The sequence below is a fragment of the Peromyscus californicus genome, unplaced genomic scaffold (assembly GCF_007827085.1).
Source record: "Peromyscus californicus insignis strain IS unplaced genomic scaffold, ASM782708v3 Scaffold_5__1_contigs__length_169319896, whole genome shotgun sequence".
NCBI lineage: Eukaryota > Metazoa > Chordata > Mammalia > Rodentia > Cricetidae > Peromyscus > Peromyscus californicus.
This window is the reverse complement of record NW_026294573.1, coordinates 19,553,018-19,566,549: the sequence shown is the minus strand read 5'-3', so window position 1 is coordinate 19,566,549 and position 13,532 is coordinate 19,553,018. Positions and strand designations below refer to the sequence as shown.

Genomic DNA, 13,532 nt, shown 5'->3' with positions numbered 1-13,532 from the left:
GGGTCCGGGGAATCAAACTCAGGTTATCCGACTTAGCAACAAGTACTTTTACCTGCTGAGCCATTTTTCCAGCCCAATGGTGACTTTAAGGAGGCTGGGGTTGGCCCTGCTCTGATCACAGGTCTATGTGGGTGGCAGGTAGAGTCAGGTCCCCGTGGCACAGAACTGGGGAGGAGCTCACTGCCCCGCAGTGCTAGACAGTGGGGACTCTCCAGGCCCGTTTTCTCCTTTGATGCTTTGAATCTGTGTGGCTTTAGTTGGGGATGGGACATCTACAGTGTCCTGATCCTCCCTGCACCCCCACAGTGCTGGGGCTGGAACCCAGGGCTCTAGTACCCAGGCCTGGTCCTAGCCCCATAACCTTTTCAATATGATGAGTATTTTGCCTGCACATACATTTGTGCCCCATTTGTGTGTCTGATGCTGGCTGCCTGGAACTGGAGTTACCGCCATTGTGAACGGCCATGTGCGTGTTGGGAATTGAACCAAGTCGTCCAAGAGAACAGCCAGTGATCTTAACCACTGAGCCATCTCTCCGTCCTCTCCATGACCTATTTTTTAAATGGACATGTTTTTCTTAACCCTTAAGATAAAGGTTTATTGTGACTGGCTAATTACTGGTTAATGTCTCAAGGCAGGGGAGTCTAGATCAGGCAGTTTCTCTCTCTCTCTCTCTCTCTCTCTCTCTCTCTCTCTGTCTATTTCTCTAATTCTATCGATGTCCCTGTTGAGGATGTTACTACTCAGGGCCTCCACATACTAAGTCGGCACTCTACCAGTGAGCCATAGCCCAGCTCCAAAAGACAGAGCTCCCTTCACCTCTGCCTTTTCTGTGTAGCCCTGGCTGGAACTCCCTCTGTAGACCAGGCTGTCCTCGAAGTCACAGAGATCTGCCTGCCTCTGCCTCCCAAATGCTGGGATTAAAGGCGTGTGCCACCACTGCTGGCCAAAGACAGATCTTAATGAACCCTTTTAAATGTCTCTTACTAAGCCAGCTCTTACTGAAACTTCTACCAAGCTAAGGACTAGAAAGAAGAGCATTAGCACCCCTTTCTCTTTGTGTTGTCTCTACTCCTTTTGACCATTACTGGCTGTATTAGCTACTTGGCTGTTGCTGTGATAAAATACCACGATCAATGCGACTTATAGAAGAAAGAGGTTATTTTTGTTTATAGAGGGACGAGTCCATCATGGGGGGGAGGTGACAGCAAGTAGCAGGCATAGTGGCTTGAGCAGGAAGTTGAGAGCTTACATCTTCAATCACAAGCATGAGCTTGAGAACTCGGAATGGGACAAGGCTTTGTAATCCCACACTCCACCCCCAGTCACATAGTTTCTCCAGCAAGGCTGCCCCGCCTAAACCTACCCAAACAGGGCCACTGACTGGGAACCAAATGTTCAGATGCCCAGGACCATGGGGGACATTTCTCATTCTGTTATGCAGACCAATACAACTGAAAGATTTCAGTCCCCATGTGTGGTATTACATGAGACTATGACGGAAGCTGTAGTCCTACACCTTGAGCAGGGAGCTCCACCCAGCCCTGAGCTCTGCTCAGCTTGGGCTCTGGAGCTCCAGCAGACCTCCACTGGGTTTCATTATCTTATTCCCACACAGATGTTCTCTGCCTCCCTATCAGCCTTCTGCTTGCCTCTTATTTGATGTCTCTCACATGCCTTGGGCTCAGCTATGACCTCTTTAACCCTCTGTGGATATTCTGTAACCAAAATGTACACATATATAGATTTACTGTATGCTGTTTGCTGTGTGACTGAGAGTGAGTGTTAGTAGTGAAGATTGGCATAAAGGAGCTGTGTTTGGGGCTGGGGAGATAGCTCAGTTGGTACTTGGCAAATTGCTGCCAATAAAACTGACACGGCTGGTGAATTTAATATTATTCAACGAGTTCTGACAGGCTGGAAAGGCATAATGTGTCCATGTTTGCTTCTGACACAGTGTATTTATAACACAATGGCAAGTGTGTTGCTGTGACTTTTGAGACCAGCCTGGACTACAAGATACCTTTCAGACCAGCCCACGCTTCAGCCTGAAATCCTGTCTCCTTCTTACTTTTTCTAATTAAAAGTGTGTAGAGTCTAAGCTTGGCATGACGATGGACTACTAGCACTTAGGAGGCAGAGGCAGCCGGATTTATGTGAGTTCAAGGCCAGCTTGGTCTACAAAGTGAGTTCCAGGACAACCAGGAATGCAGAAAAACAGTCTTCAAAAACCAAAAAATGAGATAAAAATAAAATAAAAATGTGTGTCTGGTGTCCTCAGAGGTCAGAAGAACCCTCAGATCCCCTAAGACTGGAGTGATGGGTGGTTCTGAGCCACCGTGTGGATGCTGGGACCTGAACTTGGGTCTTTTGGAAAGGCAGGGCGAGCGTGCACTCCTAACTGCTGAGCCATCTCTGCAGTACCACCTCCCTCCCCTGGAGGGTTCAACTCTCCCACCCTCACAACTGAATTTAGGCTCCAGTTCTCTGAGAAGGGCAAACAGGTGTCTTCCCATCAAAGGGCTATTTATCGACAAGGCCCTTACATTCAGGGACGAGGGAGAGAATAAACACAGAGGGTCTAAGTCAGCCGCACAGTGTCTCAAGGACAAACCCAGCAGCCCTCTTCTGAGTCACGTCCAAGTTTGTGCAGATGTGTCCAAAAAACGATAAGACTAAACCTCAGCCAATTAAAGATATACACTAATGTAACTGCTGCCTGTTTAACCAATTATGTAGCTGACCCTGAAATTCCCCTTAGCTGTGCTTAAAAGGAGCCTGCACGTCCTTTTCAGGGTCGGCACCATTTTGTACAGGTAAAGGACCCCACATGCATGTGGTATAATAAACACTCTTTGTTCTTACATACTATTTGAGTCTGGGGTCTTTCTTCAGCATTTCCCCGGACCCTACACCCCCCCTTGGCTTTGGTAAAGACAGTGTAGTTCACCATTCCTCTTGGGTGTGGCTCATCCTTTTCCTGAGTACATAGCAACCCTCACACTTAAATATATGTTAAAATCCCTTTAATAAGCTCAGCCTCCCCATCAGATTGGCGCCTCCTGAAGCTCTTTCCTGCAGGAAAGTCAAGGATCCAGCTTCCCCTGTGAAGGTCTCTGAATCATCTCATCAGCCTGCTTCGTCTCTGGCTCTGGCTCTTGATGCCCTGGGGATGGATAGCAAGAGTAACACCTGCAGCTTTAGCCCAGGGTGATTATCCTGAACACAGACACCAGCCTTGTGTGTGGGGTGTGGCAGGGATATGAGGATGTGTGTGTGGGGGGGTCTGCTTACTACTGTTTCAAGATTCTGTTGACACTCAGAATTCTAATAGTAATTATTTCTTTTGAGAAATAGTCTAATGACACCCAAGCTGGCTTTGAGTTCACTATGACCTTGAACTTCTGATTTTCCTATTTCCACCTCACAAGGGATTACAGGTGTATTACAGGTCACCATTTTTTCAGGCGAATACTTGATAGATGCTCTGAATTTCCTGCCAAGACCCCTACAGCCTCTTTCCGACTCACAAGCAGAGGCCTGGGACTGCATCCTAAAGCTGGTTCACTCCTTCCCCTACCCCAGTTCCCCATTTGGAAATGGGGTAGGTTTCTGTCTGCCACACAGCTTCCTGAGAACAGTCAGCAAAAGTCCCTGGTGGGCAGGTGTCTATGGAGCATCAAGAGAATCCTCCTGCCTCTGGCTCAGCGGGGATTAGAAGTGAGGGCCACGACCACAAGATGAGAAAAAAAAATTTCCTAAGAACTTGGGTACTGGCATTACAGGAATACATCACTACTTCACAGCCTTTGTAGGGGTTTTAATTTATGGGTTATGAGTGTCTCGTGTTGTGGGGTACCCACCAGAGAAGACTGCGCAGACATGGGCTTAAGCCAATAGAAAGTATTTATTAACCAACCAGTGACTGATTACACTGGGTGTTTGGGATCCAAGGGTACCCCAAGCCTTTCTTTCTCAGGATGAGCTTTTAAGTACAAAAAAACGTATCATTGGTTGACATACTTCAGTTAACAAGTACAGTTAGCCAGAAACAGAACTACAGAGAAAAAAAAAAAAAGCAACGTTAGTACATTTTTAGAGACTTCCCCTGAATTATGGACTTCTTTTTTTTTTTTTCTGAGACAGGATTTCTCTGTGAAACAGTCCTGGCTATCTTGGAACTCACTCTGTAGTGCTGGGATTAAAGGCGTGTGCCACCACCGCCCGGCTACCCACAATTTTCAAGGTCACTGTTATGCTTTATGACGATGAATGTTTGGAATCTGTCCTGGAAATAAGTTTAAAGGTCCTGCGCTAATCACATTTTTCTTAGGACAGACGTCTTAGGCTGCAGCAGCGGCTCATTGTTAAGAAGGCTTTTGCTGCGTTACAGAGCCCACGGGCTGAGGTTCCAGAACTCGCATGCTTGTCGCCCACAACCGCCTGTAACTCTGGTTCCAAGTGATCTGACTTCTCTTCTGACCTCTGTGGGCTCCAGCACCCAACACGTTGCACATGCACCAGGAACACACAATTATACACACACACACACACACACATATATATATAAAACAGATCTATCAATCATCATTCTTTTTTTTTTTTTTTTTTTTTTTAAAATTTTATTTATTTATCATACATACAGTGAGTGTTCAGCCTGCAGGCCAGTAGAGGGCGCCAGATCTCATTATAGACCGTTGTGAGCCACCATGTGGTTGCTGGGAATTGAACTCAGGACCTCTAGGAAGAACAGCCAGTGCTCTTAACCTCTGAGCCATCTCTCCAGCCCCCTCAATCATCATTCTTACTCCTCAAAGTAAGAATGTGGTCGTTGCCGGGCGGTGGTGGCGCACGCCTTCAATCCCAGCACTCGGGAGGCAGAGCCAGGCGGATCTCTGTGAGTTCGAGTCCAGCCTGGTCTCCAAAGCGAGTTCCAGGAAAGGCGCAAAGCTACAGAGAGAAACCCTGTCTCGAAAAACTAAAAAAAAAAAAAAGTGGTCGTCTTGGAATTTCTGTCTCGACTCCAATTACCTTTACTAGCTCAAATAAGGAAGTTAAAGCACCCTTTCCATACTAAAACTGCATTTTCCGGCCGTGTGATGTCCCCTCCCAAGCTCCCGGACAGCTAGGTCGCAGCTGCTCCGGGGAAAGGCCTTGGGCGGGTCGCCATGGTCTTCCGTGTCCTTGATCCGCCTTTTGAGCCGCTAAATTTTCTGCGACCCCGCCTTTCTCCCAATTTCAAGATCGAAAAGAGGAAGTTAAAAAAAGTAAAAAAAAGCCAAAATAACAAAGGAAAACAAAGCTGGGCGGGGCGGCACAGGCCCGTAATCCTAGTACTAGGGCAGCAGAGACAGGAGGATTGCAGCGAGTTCGAGGCCTGACTGAGCTACATAGGTAGCGCCTGTCTCAAAAAAATCAAAACCCCAAATCAACCAATTATCCACCCTACAAACAAAAATCCCCGAAAACAACAAATCCTCAAAATACCCGGATGTAGAAGGCCGGGAGGAAGTGGGGTGGGGGTGGGGTGGCGTGACGGCCTCGACGCGCATGCGCGTCTCGAGGGCGTAGCCCGAAGCAAGCGGCGGAGCGCGAATGTCGAGTGGCGATTGGACGAGAGGAGAGCCCGCCCCACCGCGCTGGTGTTTGTGCGCAGGCTCCGCGCTAGGTTCTGGTATTTTCGACGCTGACGTCGTCACTCTGTTCAGTTCGCGTCCGGACCTCGGAGGTGGAGGTTGCTGTCCTCTTAGGTCGATCGAGACGAGACTCCCGCCGCCTTGGGTCTCCGGTCTGAGAGGAAGGTGTCCGCTAGGCTTTTCTCTCGTCGCCTTTGCGAACACGTCATCGGTTTAAGGTGAGTGGGGGCGGTGCGGTGGGGGGGAGGGGGAGGGGCTCGCCCTTGTCTCTTCGCGCATGCGCGCTGCGCGCTCCCGCCTCCGGGCCTGACCCTTGCCCTCTGCCGTAGTTCCTCGACGCCGTCGCGTTTGCGGAAGGAGCCCGATCCCGAGAAGGAAGTCATGTCCTCGGCCGCCGTGTCCAAGTACGTGAACGATATGTGGCCCGGCTCTCCGCAGGAGAAGGCGTCGCCGTCCACCTCGGGCTCGGGCCGCTCCAGCCGCCTGTCGTCGCGCTCCCGCAGCCGCTCCTCGTCCCGCAGCTCCGGACCCGGCTCCCGCAGCTCCAGCCGCTCGTCGTCGCGCAGCCACAGCCGGCCGCGGCGGAGCAGGCGGTCGCGGTCGCGGTCGCGGTCCCGCCGGCGCCATCAGCGCAAGTACAGGCGCTACTCGCGGTCGTACTCACGCAGCCGCTCCCGCTCCCGCGGCCGCCGCCACCACCGCGACAGCGGTTACTACGGGCGGCCGCGGAGGTACTACCAGTCGCCGTCGCCCTACCGCTCCCGGAGCAGGTCGCGCTCCCGCGGGAGGTCGTATCACCGGAGGTCGTACTACGCGATCACGCGCGGGCGGCGCTACTACGGCTTCGGCCGCACGGTGTACCCCGAGGATCGCCCCAGGTGGAGGTCCAGAAGCAGGTCGCGCAGCAGGAGCAGGACCCCCTTTCGCTTAACTGAGAAAGGTGGGTCTTGGTGTCACTTCCTTGGGGTCCTGGGCATTGAATGCAGGTCACTATCAGCGGAGCCACCTCCCCCGCCCTCCCTGTATTTCTTTTCCATCGCCGTCTTGAGCCGGCCAGGGTGTGGTTTAGTTAGATTTGATAAGATTAAACCGGGACCTCCTAACATGCTAGGTAGACTGCACCGCTCTCGGGCGCTCTTCCAGCGTGTTTACTTTTGGTGCCAAAGGAGTCTCATTATCTTTCTTGCCGGCAGTTTTAATACAGCCTTTACGATGTAAATTACTTAGTTTAAGGTGGGGAGAGCTCGCTCTCTTTTGTTTGTTTGTTTTTTTTTTTAAATGCGATTTACTGGGGAAAAAAAGCCGTGCATTTTGCCTGCTTTTTCTGTCAGGTGACTTGATGACTTAATATTTTAAAATAATGAAGTTTGAACATGAGTGCTGACAGTGTCGATATTAGTTTAGTAGTTGAGATAATTGGGCTATATAAAGTTCAGAAAAAACAATGCTGTTAGAACAAAACTAACTGTAGCCTGTCGGTGGTGGTGCACGCCTTTAATCCCAGCACTCCAGATGCAAGGGGATCTCTGAGTTTGAGGCCAGCCTGGTCTAAAGAGTGAGTTCCAGGACAGCCAGGGCTATACAGAAAAATGGGGAGTGGTTTTAATCCCAGCACTTGGGAGGCAGAGGCAGGTGGGTTTCTGGAGTTTGAGGCCAGCCTGGTCTACAGAGTGAGTTCCAGGAGAGCCAGGACTGTTAAACAGAGAAATCCTGTCTCAAAAAACCCTGGGGGGCTGGGGGGAAGAACGACAGAAGGGAGGGGCACTTTATTTTGAGCCTTAAGGAGACTTGGAGAGTAATAAATGTCTTAATGCCCTTAGATCGAATGGAGCTGCTAGAAATAGCAAAAGCCAATGCAGCAAAGGCTCTCGGAACAGCCAACTTTGACTTGCCCGCCAGTCTCCGAACTGTAGCCAAGGAAACAAGCCAGGGGGCAGCTGTTTCTAGCAGTGGCGCAAAGATGGAGGTAAGTATCTTCAGAAGGCTACTGCCTGCAGATCTCATTATCCTCTGTCAGTTTACTATAGACAGCCCTCCTGGGACGTCTTCTATCATTTGCCCAGAACAAAACTAACCTTAATCTGACAAATACTAGACCATCCCCTAGGAAACTGGGAGATGATGAACTTGCTTTCATTCTGACACTTGGTTTGATTTTCCATAGCAAAACCACGACTATATTATTGACTATATTACTTTGTCTTTTTCTTACTCTTTCTAGTCTTTAGAGACTGGAGCACTCTATCGGTAGCTTTCATTTACAGCATTATGTTCCCAAACGTCTGCTCAGTATACAGTATAGTTTATCTGCTTTATTTCTGTCTTATAGAAATCATGAATGTGGTCTCCAGACAATGATGAAGAAAATCTGTTGGTAATTGATCATGGGTTAAAATGGCCAGAGTTTATGTTCAGACTGAAGTTTAGTTTTTGTTGAAGGTAGTCCATGTGCATGTTAGAGTTTTGGGCTAGGGCTCTTTGTGTAAGGCAGTTTGACAATTCAGTCTAGATACACTGTGTAATGGTGGGGCATCTGTGATCTAGATGTCCCGTTCATAATATATGCAATATATTCCAGATGTTTTGAGAGATTACAGAAGAAGAGGCCTGCTTCACTTGCAGATAAGTTTATTACAATTCTCCAGAATTACAAAAGATGTGCATTGGCACATTGCACTGTACTTATAATTTAATGCAAAGCCTGAATCTTAAGATTGATAATTTGGTCTGGGGATGTTGTAGTTCAGTTGCTCTAGGGTGCACAACACCTGGGGTTGTTCCCAGGTGTAAACTGGGTTTAGTGGCCCATACCTGTGATCCCAGCACTGGGAGACAGGATTGTTCAAGGTCATCCTTGGCTACATAAGGAATCAAGAGGCCAGCCAGGGATCTCAAATTTGCTTTATAGAAATTTAAGGTAAAAGTTAGTAGTACAATGAGATAGTTTGTATTGTTGTGACCTTGGGGTCTGCCTACTATTTGCTTAGGCAAGTACTTTCTCCTTGAGATGATTGGGGCACAGTTCTCATGCCTCTGTTATTTTGACAAAGCATTTTCTATTGCACTTACTCAAAAATGAGTTGTAGCCGGCGGTGGTGGCACACGCCTTTAATCCCAGCACTTGGGAGGGGCAGAGCCACTCAGACCTCTGAGTTGAGGCCAGCCTGGTCTACAGAGCAAGATCCAGGACAGGCACCAAAACTACACAGAGAAACCCTGTCTCGAAAGGACAAAAAAAAGAGAAAAAAAAAAAAATGAGTTGTATCCCAAGTAGGAATCAGGTATCCTTGGGGAGCTGTGTTGTGTCTACTTCTCTCTAAATCAATATTGTTAAGTGGAAGCAAGTTTTTTTGTTGTCTAGCTTGTTAACTGTGGCAATAGATGGAATTTGGTTTGTGTGTCTACAGCTACATTTGTGTGCAATGGGCTGCTTTTTATACAATATTCAAAAAACTAAGGCTATGTTCAAAATTCTCTGCCCCTCTAGCATTCAGCAAAGCAAACTGAAGATGGAGATAAAAATCCCAGTGAGAAATCTTCTGCACAGAGAAACATAGCCTTCAGCTCCAATGTAAGTGTGTCCAAACATCATTCTTGACAATGGATCTGGGGTGTTATTTTACTATGTAAGCTTTTTTAAAAACTTTTTTGTGTTGATAATCTGTGGGAGTTGACTTTAATTTATTGTCTTACAGAATTCCATAGCAAAGCCATTACAGAAAACAGCTAAAGCTGCTGCTGAAGAGACATCATCAGGATCACCAAAAATAGATAAGAAAAAAAGTCCTTATGGACTCTGGATACCCGTTTAAAGGAAAACTGGGGCTGGGGTTGCCTAAAACTGCACTTTACTGAGTTCCTGTCCTCCAGCATTAGCCTACCTGCTTGAGTCTCTCGGCAGTATATGTGACTAAAATCCAGAAAGATGCTTAATGGTGACATATTCACAGTTGAGGTTTCTCTTGAAGATAAGAACACAGACCGACCAGAGAATTGCATACAGATGGGAGTCTTATATATACTTGTAAGTATTGTATAGTATTGCATATATATGAGGGTGAATTTTTTGTAAGACACAGTTGAGTACTGTGTATTTTGTATATTTATTTGTTAATAAACTTTGTATTATTTGTCTTTATTTCATGGGTATTGAATGGATCTACTTCTGATAACCTTCCTAATCCCGAAACGAGTCTGAACAGACAATACAAGATTATTAATTAATGCAATGACTTTGTATGGTGGGTTGGGGGGAGGCTGTTCTTACTTAGTTTTAAATGTGTATCCCTGACTAGTTCACTCTGTAGATCTCTTGTCCTGAATCAAACTTGGATCTGCCTGCCTCCTGAGTGCTAAGGTGTCCTTAAGTATAGCCTGATGGTAGTAGGAATCAGAAATGGCTCAGTGGTTTAAGTACTGGCTGCTCTTCCAGTGGACCCAGGTTTCTGAACATCCATCAGGTGTCCCAGAACCATCTGTAACTCCAATTCCTGGGGATCCAGACATCACCTTGTTTCACTTGGAGAACTGACATAATATGCAGTCAAGCCATCCATACAGTAACCTTTTAAAAAAGAAGTGGTGTTAAAAACGTCTTAGCTGGGGATTCCCAGCACTCAGGAGGCAGGGACAGGTACAAGTAGATCTGAGTTCAAGGTGTCCTGGACTACACAGCAAGCTCCCGGGCAGAGACCTGTTAAAAACAAACCCAAGCCAGGTAGGTGGTGTTGGTGCAGGCCTTTAATCCAGTCACTCAGGAAGCAGGCCAGCCTGGTCTACAGAATTCCAGGAAAGCCAGGCATATAGAGAAACCCCTGCTGTCTTGAAAAAAAACTAAAAGTCAAGAAAATAATCCCAAACCCCTCCAGTTGTCAGTGTCAAGCATAAGAGTCTCATGTATCACAGTTAGGTTCAGCTTGGCTGCATGTTGAACCATTAATCTGAGAATTTGTCAATAAAGAGCTCAACTCTGGATAGATGGGACACAACACTTACAAAGGGTCTGAATTAGTAAGCAGATGAGGATGGTTCAGAACCAAGCTTGCCTGTGAGAGACACTCAAGAAAGCTGGAAACCCAGTAGCACTTTCATCAGAAGCATGATTAGGTCAGGTCTCCATCTCTGTCATTTTTTTTTTTCTTAATTTATTAGGTATATATACAGTGTTTTGCTTGCACTGCAGGCCAGAAGAGGCCACCAGATATAAATCATCATACATGGTTGTGAGCCACCATGTGGTTGCTGGGAATTGAACTCAGGACCTTAACCTCTGAGCCATCTCTCCAGCCCCATTTCTGTCCTCTTACAGAGGCAGAAAGTTAACCTAAGATAGGGTCAGTTCATCTTTCTTTCACTCAAGGTTGTGTTGGGAGTTTACTGTGTATAACAAATATCTTACTAATTGGGCAGAAAAGGTTTTCAAAGCAGGGGATAAATACTATGTCTCAGTCCTCAAATATGATAGATTGATGATAAAGCCATTTTTTTTTTTTTTGGGGGGGGGGTGTTTGTTTTTTGAGACAGGGTTTCTCTGTAGCTTTGGCGCCGTTCCTGGAACTCAGATCCGCCTGGCCCTGCCTCCCAAATGCTGGGATTAATGGCGTGTGCCTGGTGCCAGGTTGTATTTTTGATCTTCATTTTCTAACAAGCCAATAGCTATGTTAATTGTGGCCTAGCAGCTATCTTCAAAGTACAAGTAGTGGACTGGGGATGTAATTCAATTGGTAGAGTACTTGTCTATCATACTCTGCACTGCCCTGAGTTTCTTTGAACCCAGCACTATTTACCTAGGGCATGCTAGTGCATTCCTATAATCCTAGCACTTCTGGAGGCTGGAGGATTGTGAAGGCTGCCTGCCCCGAGTCCCTAGGAGTTTCAGACTTTTTTTTTCCCCCCATGGAATTTTATTTTTTTTTTTTGTGGCAGATCAGCCGCCACTTGTATGACCCAGGGTACTCTTGAGTAGGGAGAAGTGAGAAATATTAGCTAGAAAGAGATAACTAGACAGTGAGAGGAAAAAAAACAGGATAGCCTTGGGAGGGCCCCGAACTTTATTCCAAATCCAAAGGGCTTTTTAGTCACAATGCCAAGGGGAGGAGCAAAGACCTCCCCCTTGCTAGGTACAGCCAAGTGTAGACGCTTCCAAACACCTGATACTCAGGCCCGTGGTCCAATCATCCTCTATGCAAACCTGCTGGGCAAAGCCACCAGGAAACCCAGGTGGGTTCCAACAGCTTTTTGAGAGGGTCTACATAGCTCTGGCTGTCCTGGAATTCAGCTCCCACCTTTTGAAGGGTTCTTATGAGAGGGATAAGAAAATATTAGATAGACCTAATTGACAGAAGAAACAGGATAGCTTCAGCAGGGCCTGGATCACTACCCAATGGCCCCTTCTGTTTATTCAAAAGGGCTTTTTATAACAATGTCAAGGGATGGGGCAAAAGACACTGCACAGCCAAGTGTAGACCCTTCCAAACAACTGGTAACCTTGCCCGTGTTCAAATCATCCCCTTATGCAGCCCTGCTGGGTAAAGCAAGCTCAGATTCTGGGACCCTGAGTAAGTTCTCACTAGGAAACCTCTGTGGTCCACCACAGCTGAACTCATTATGTATACCAGGCTGACCTTGACCTTGGAGAGATCCACTTGCCTCTGCCTCCCTGGGTTGGGATTAAAGGTGTACACCACCTTGTTTGATAAAGACCACCTTTGGGAAAAAATGTACAGGTAGTAAGAATATTCCTGTCACTGCATTCAGTTGTACAGAGCATCCTTGAGAAATTTGACCCTATGAAAAATTTAAATATACAGTGACCTAGACTTGTATTCCTAGCCACAGTAGCTTGTATTGTTTGTGTGGCTTTTGGTCACATTCTTTTTCAAGGTAGCAGTGAGTAGATTGATGTAAACAAGTATTTCACATACAGGTTAAGAATGAATTATTTTCTGGGCAATGATGGCGCACGCCTTTAATCCCAGCACTTGGGAGCCAGAGGCAGATGAATCTCTTGAGTTCCAGGCCAGCCTGGTCTATAAAGTGAGTTTCAGGACAGCCAGGGCTACACAGAGAAACCCTGTCTTGAAAAGCAAAAAAAAAAAAAAAAAAAAAAATCAAGAATGATTTACTTAGTGCTGGGGACACACTCAAAAGTAGAGCACATGGATTCAGTCTCCAGTAGCACAAAATCCCCACAAAACATCAAATGATGGCCGGGCTGTGGTGGCAGCGCATCTCTTTAATCCCAGCACTCGGGAGGCAGAGCCAGGCGGATCTCTGTGAGTTTAAGGCCAGCCTACAGAGTGAGATCCAGGACAGGCACCAAAACTACACAGAGAAAACCTGTCTTGAAAAACAAAACAAAAAAGAAAAAACGCATACATCAAATGACATATTATTAGGAGGGTAATAATGAACTTATAAGGAAGTTACTGTATTTAATAATATGTATGCGTGTTTTGCCTGCATGTATATATGCTCCACCTGCATGTCTGGTGCACACAGAGGTCAGATGTGGGTGTTGGATTTCCTGGAACTAGAATTAAGGATGGTCCTAGCCACCATGTGGGTGCTGGGAATGGAACCTCCTTCCTCTCTTAGAACATGTATTTATGTGTGTACGTATAGGTGTAACTGCCAGAAGGCTTTCTATCTCCTACAACTGGAGTTCCAGGCAGTTGGCAATATGGGTGCCACAAACCAGGGTCCTATCATAAGAGCAGCTCACACTCAGCCACTGAGCCGTCTCCAATCCTGTGACTGTCTTCTCATGTCAGCATAGAGATGTCTCATTCTACAGTTGTAATTCTACAATTCCTCTAGTGTATACTGAATCTGCCTTTATTGACAAGTCTGTCATCTTCAGTGTCCACCACTGTCATTTGCTGAATCCATTTCCTT

General features: G+C 46.8%; 1 protein-coding gene across 1 annotated transcript; it reads left to right on the top strand.

The window, feature by feature from the left end:
• Positions 1-5,677: 5,677 nt before the first annotated feature.
• Positions 5,678-9,774, top strand: Rsrp1 (arginine and serine rich protein 1). Its single transcript, XM_052717726.1, has 5 exons — positions 5,678-5,854; positions 5,966-6,576; positions 7,457-7,602; positions 9,124-9,207; positions 9,332-9,774. Exons 2-5 carry the CDS (start codon positions 6,018-6,020, stop codon positions 9,446-9,448), a joined length of 906 nt encoding a protein of 301 aa, XP_052573686.1. The 5' UTR covers positions 5,678-5,854; positions 5,966-6,017; the 3' UTR covers positions 9,449-9,774.
• Positions 9,775-13,532: the final 3,758 nt, after the last annotated feature.

What these genes read in the sequence shown, in the direction of transcription:
- Rsrp1 (XM_052717726.1), top strand. Translation starts at nt 6,018, where the DNA reads ATGTCCTCGGCCGCCGTGTCCAAGTACGTGAACGATATGTGGCCCGGC. An exon ending in CTTTCGCTTAACTGAGAAAG is followed by an intron (nt 6,577 to 7,456) that starts GTGGGTCTTGGT and finishes TAATGCCCTTAG; the next exon opens with ATCGAATGGAGCTGCTAGAA. An exon ending in GCAGTGGCGCAAAGATGGAG is followed by an intron (nt 7,603 to 9,123) that starts GTAAGTATCTTC and finishes CTGCCCCTCTAG; the next exon opens with CATTCAGCAAAGCAAACTGA.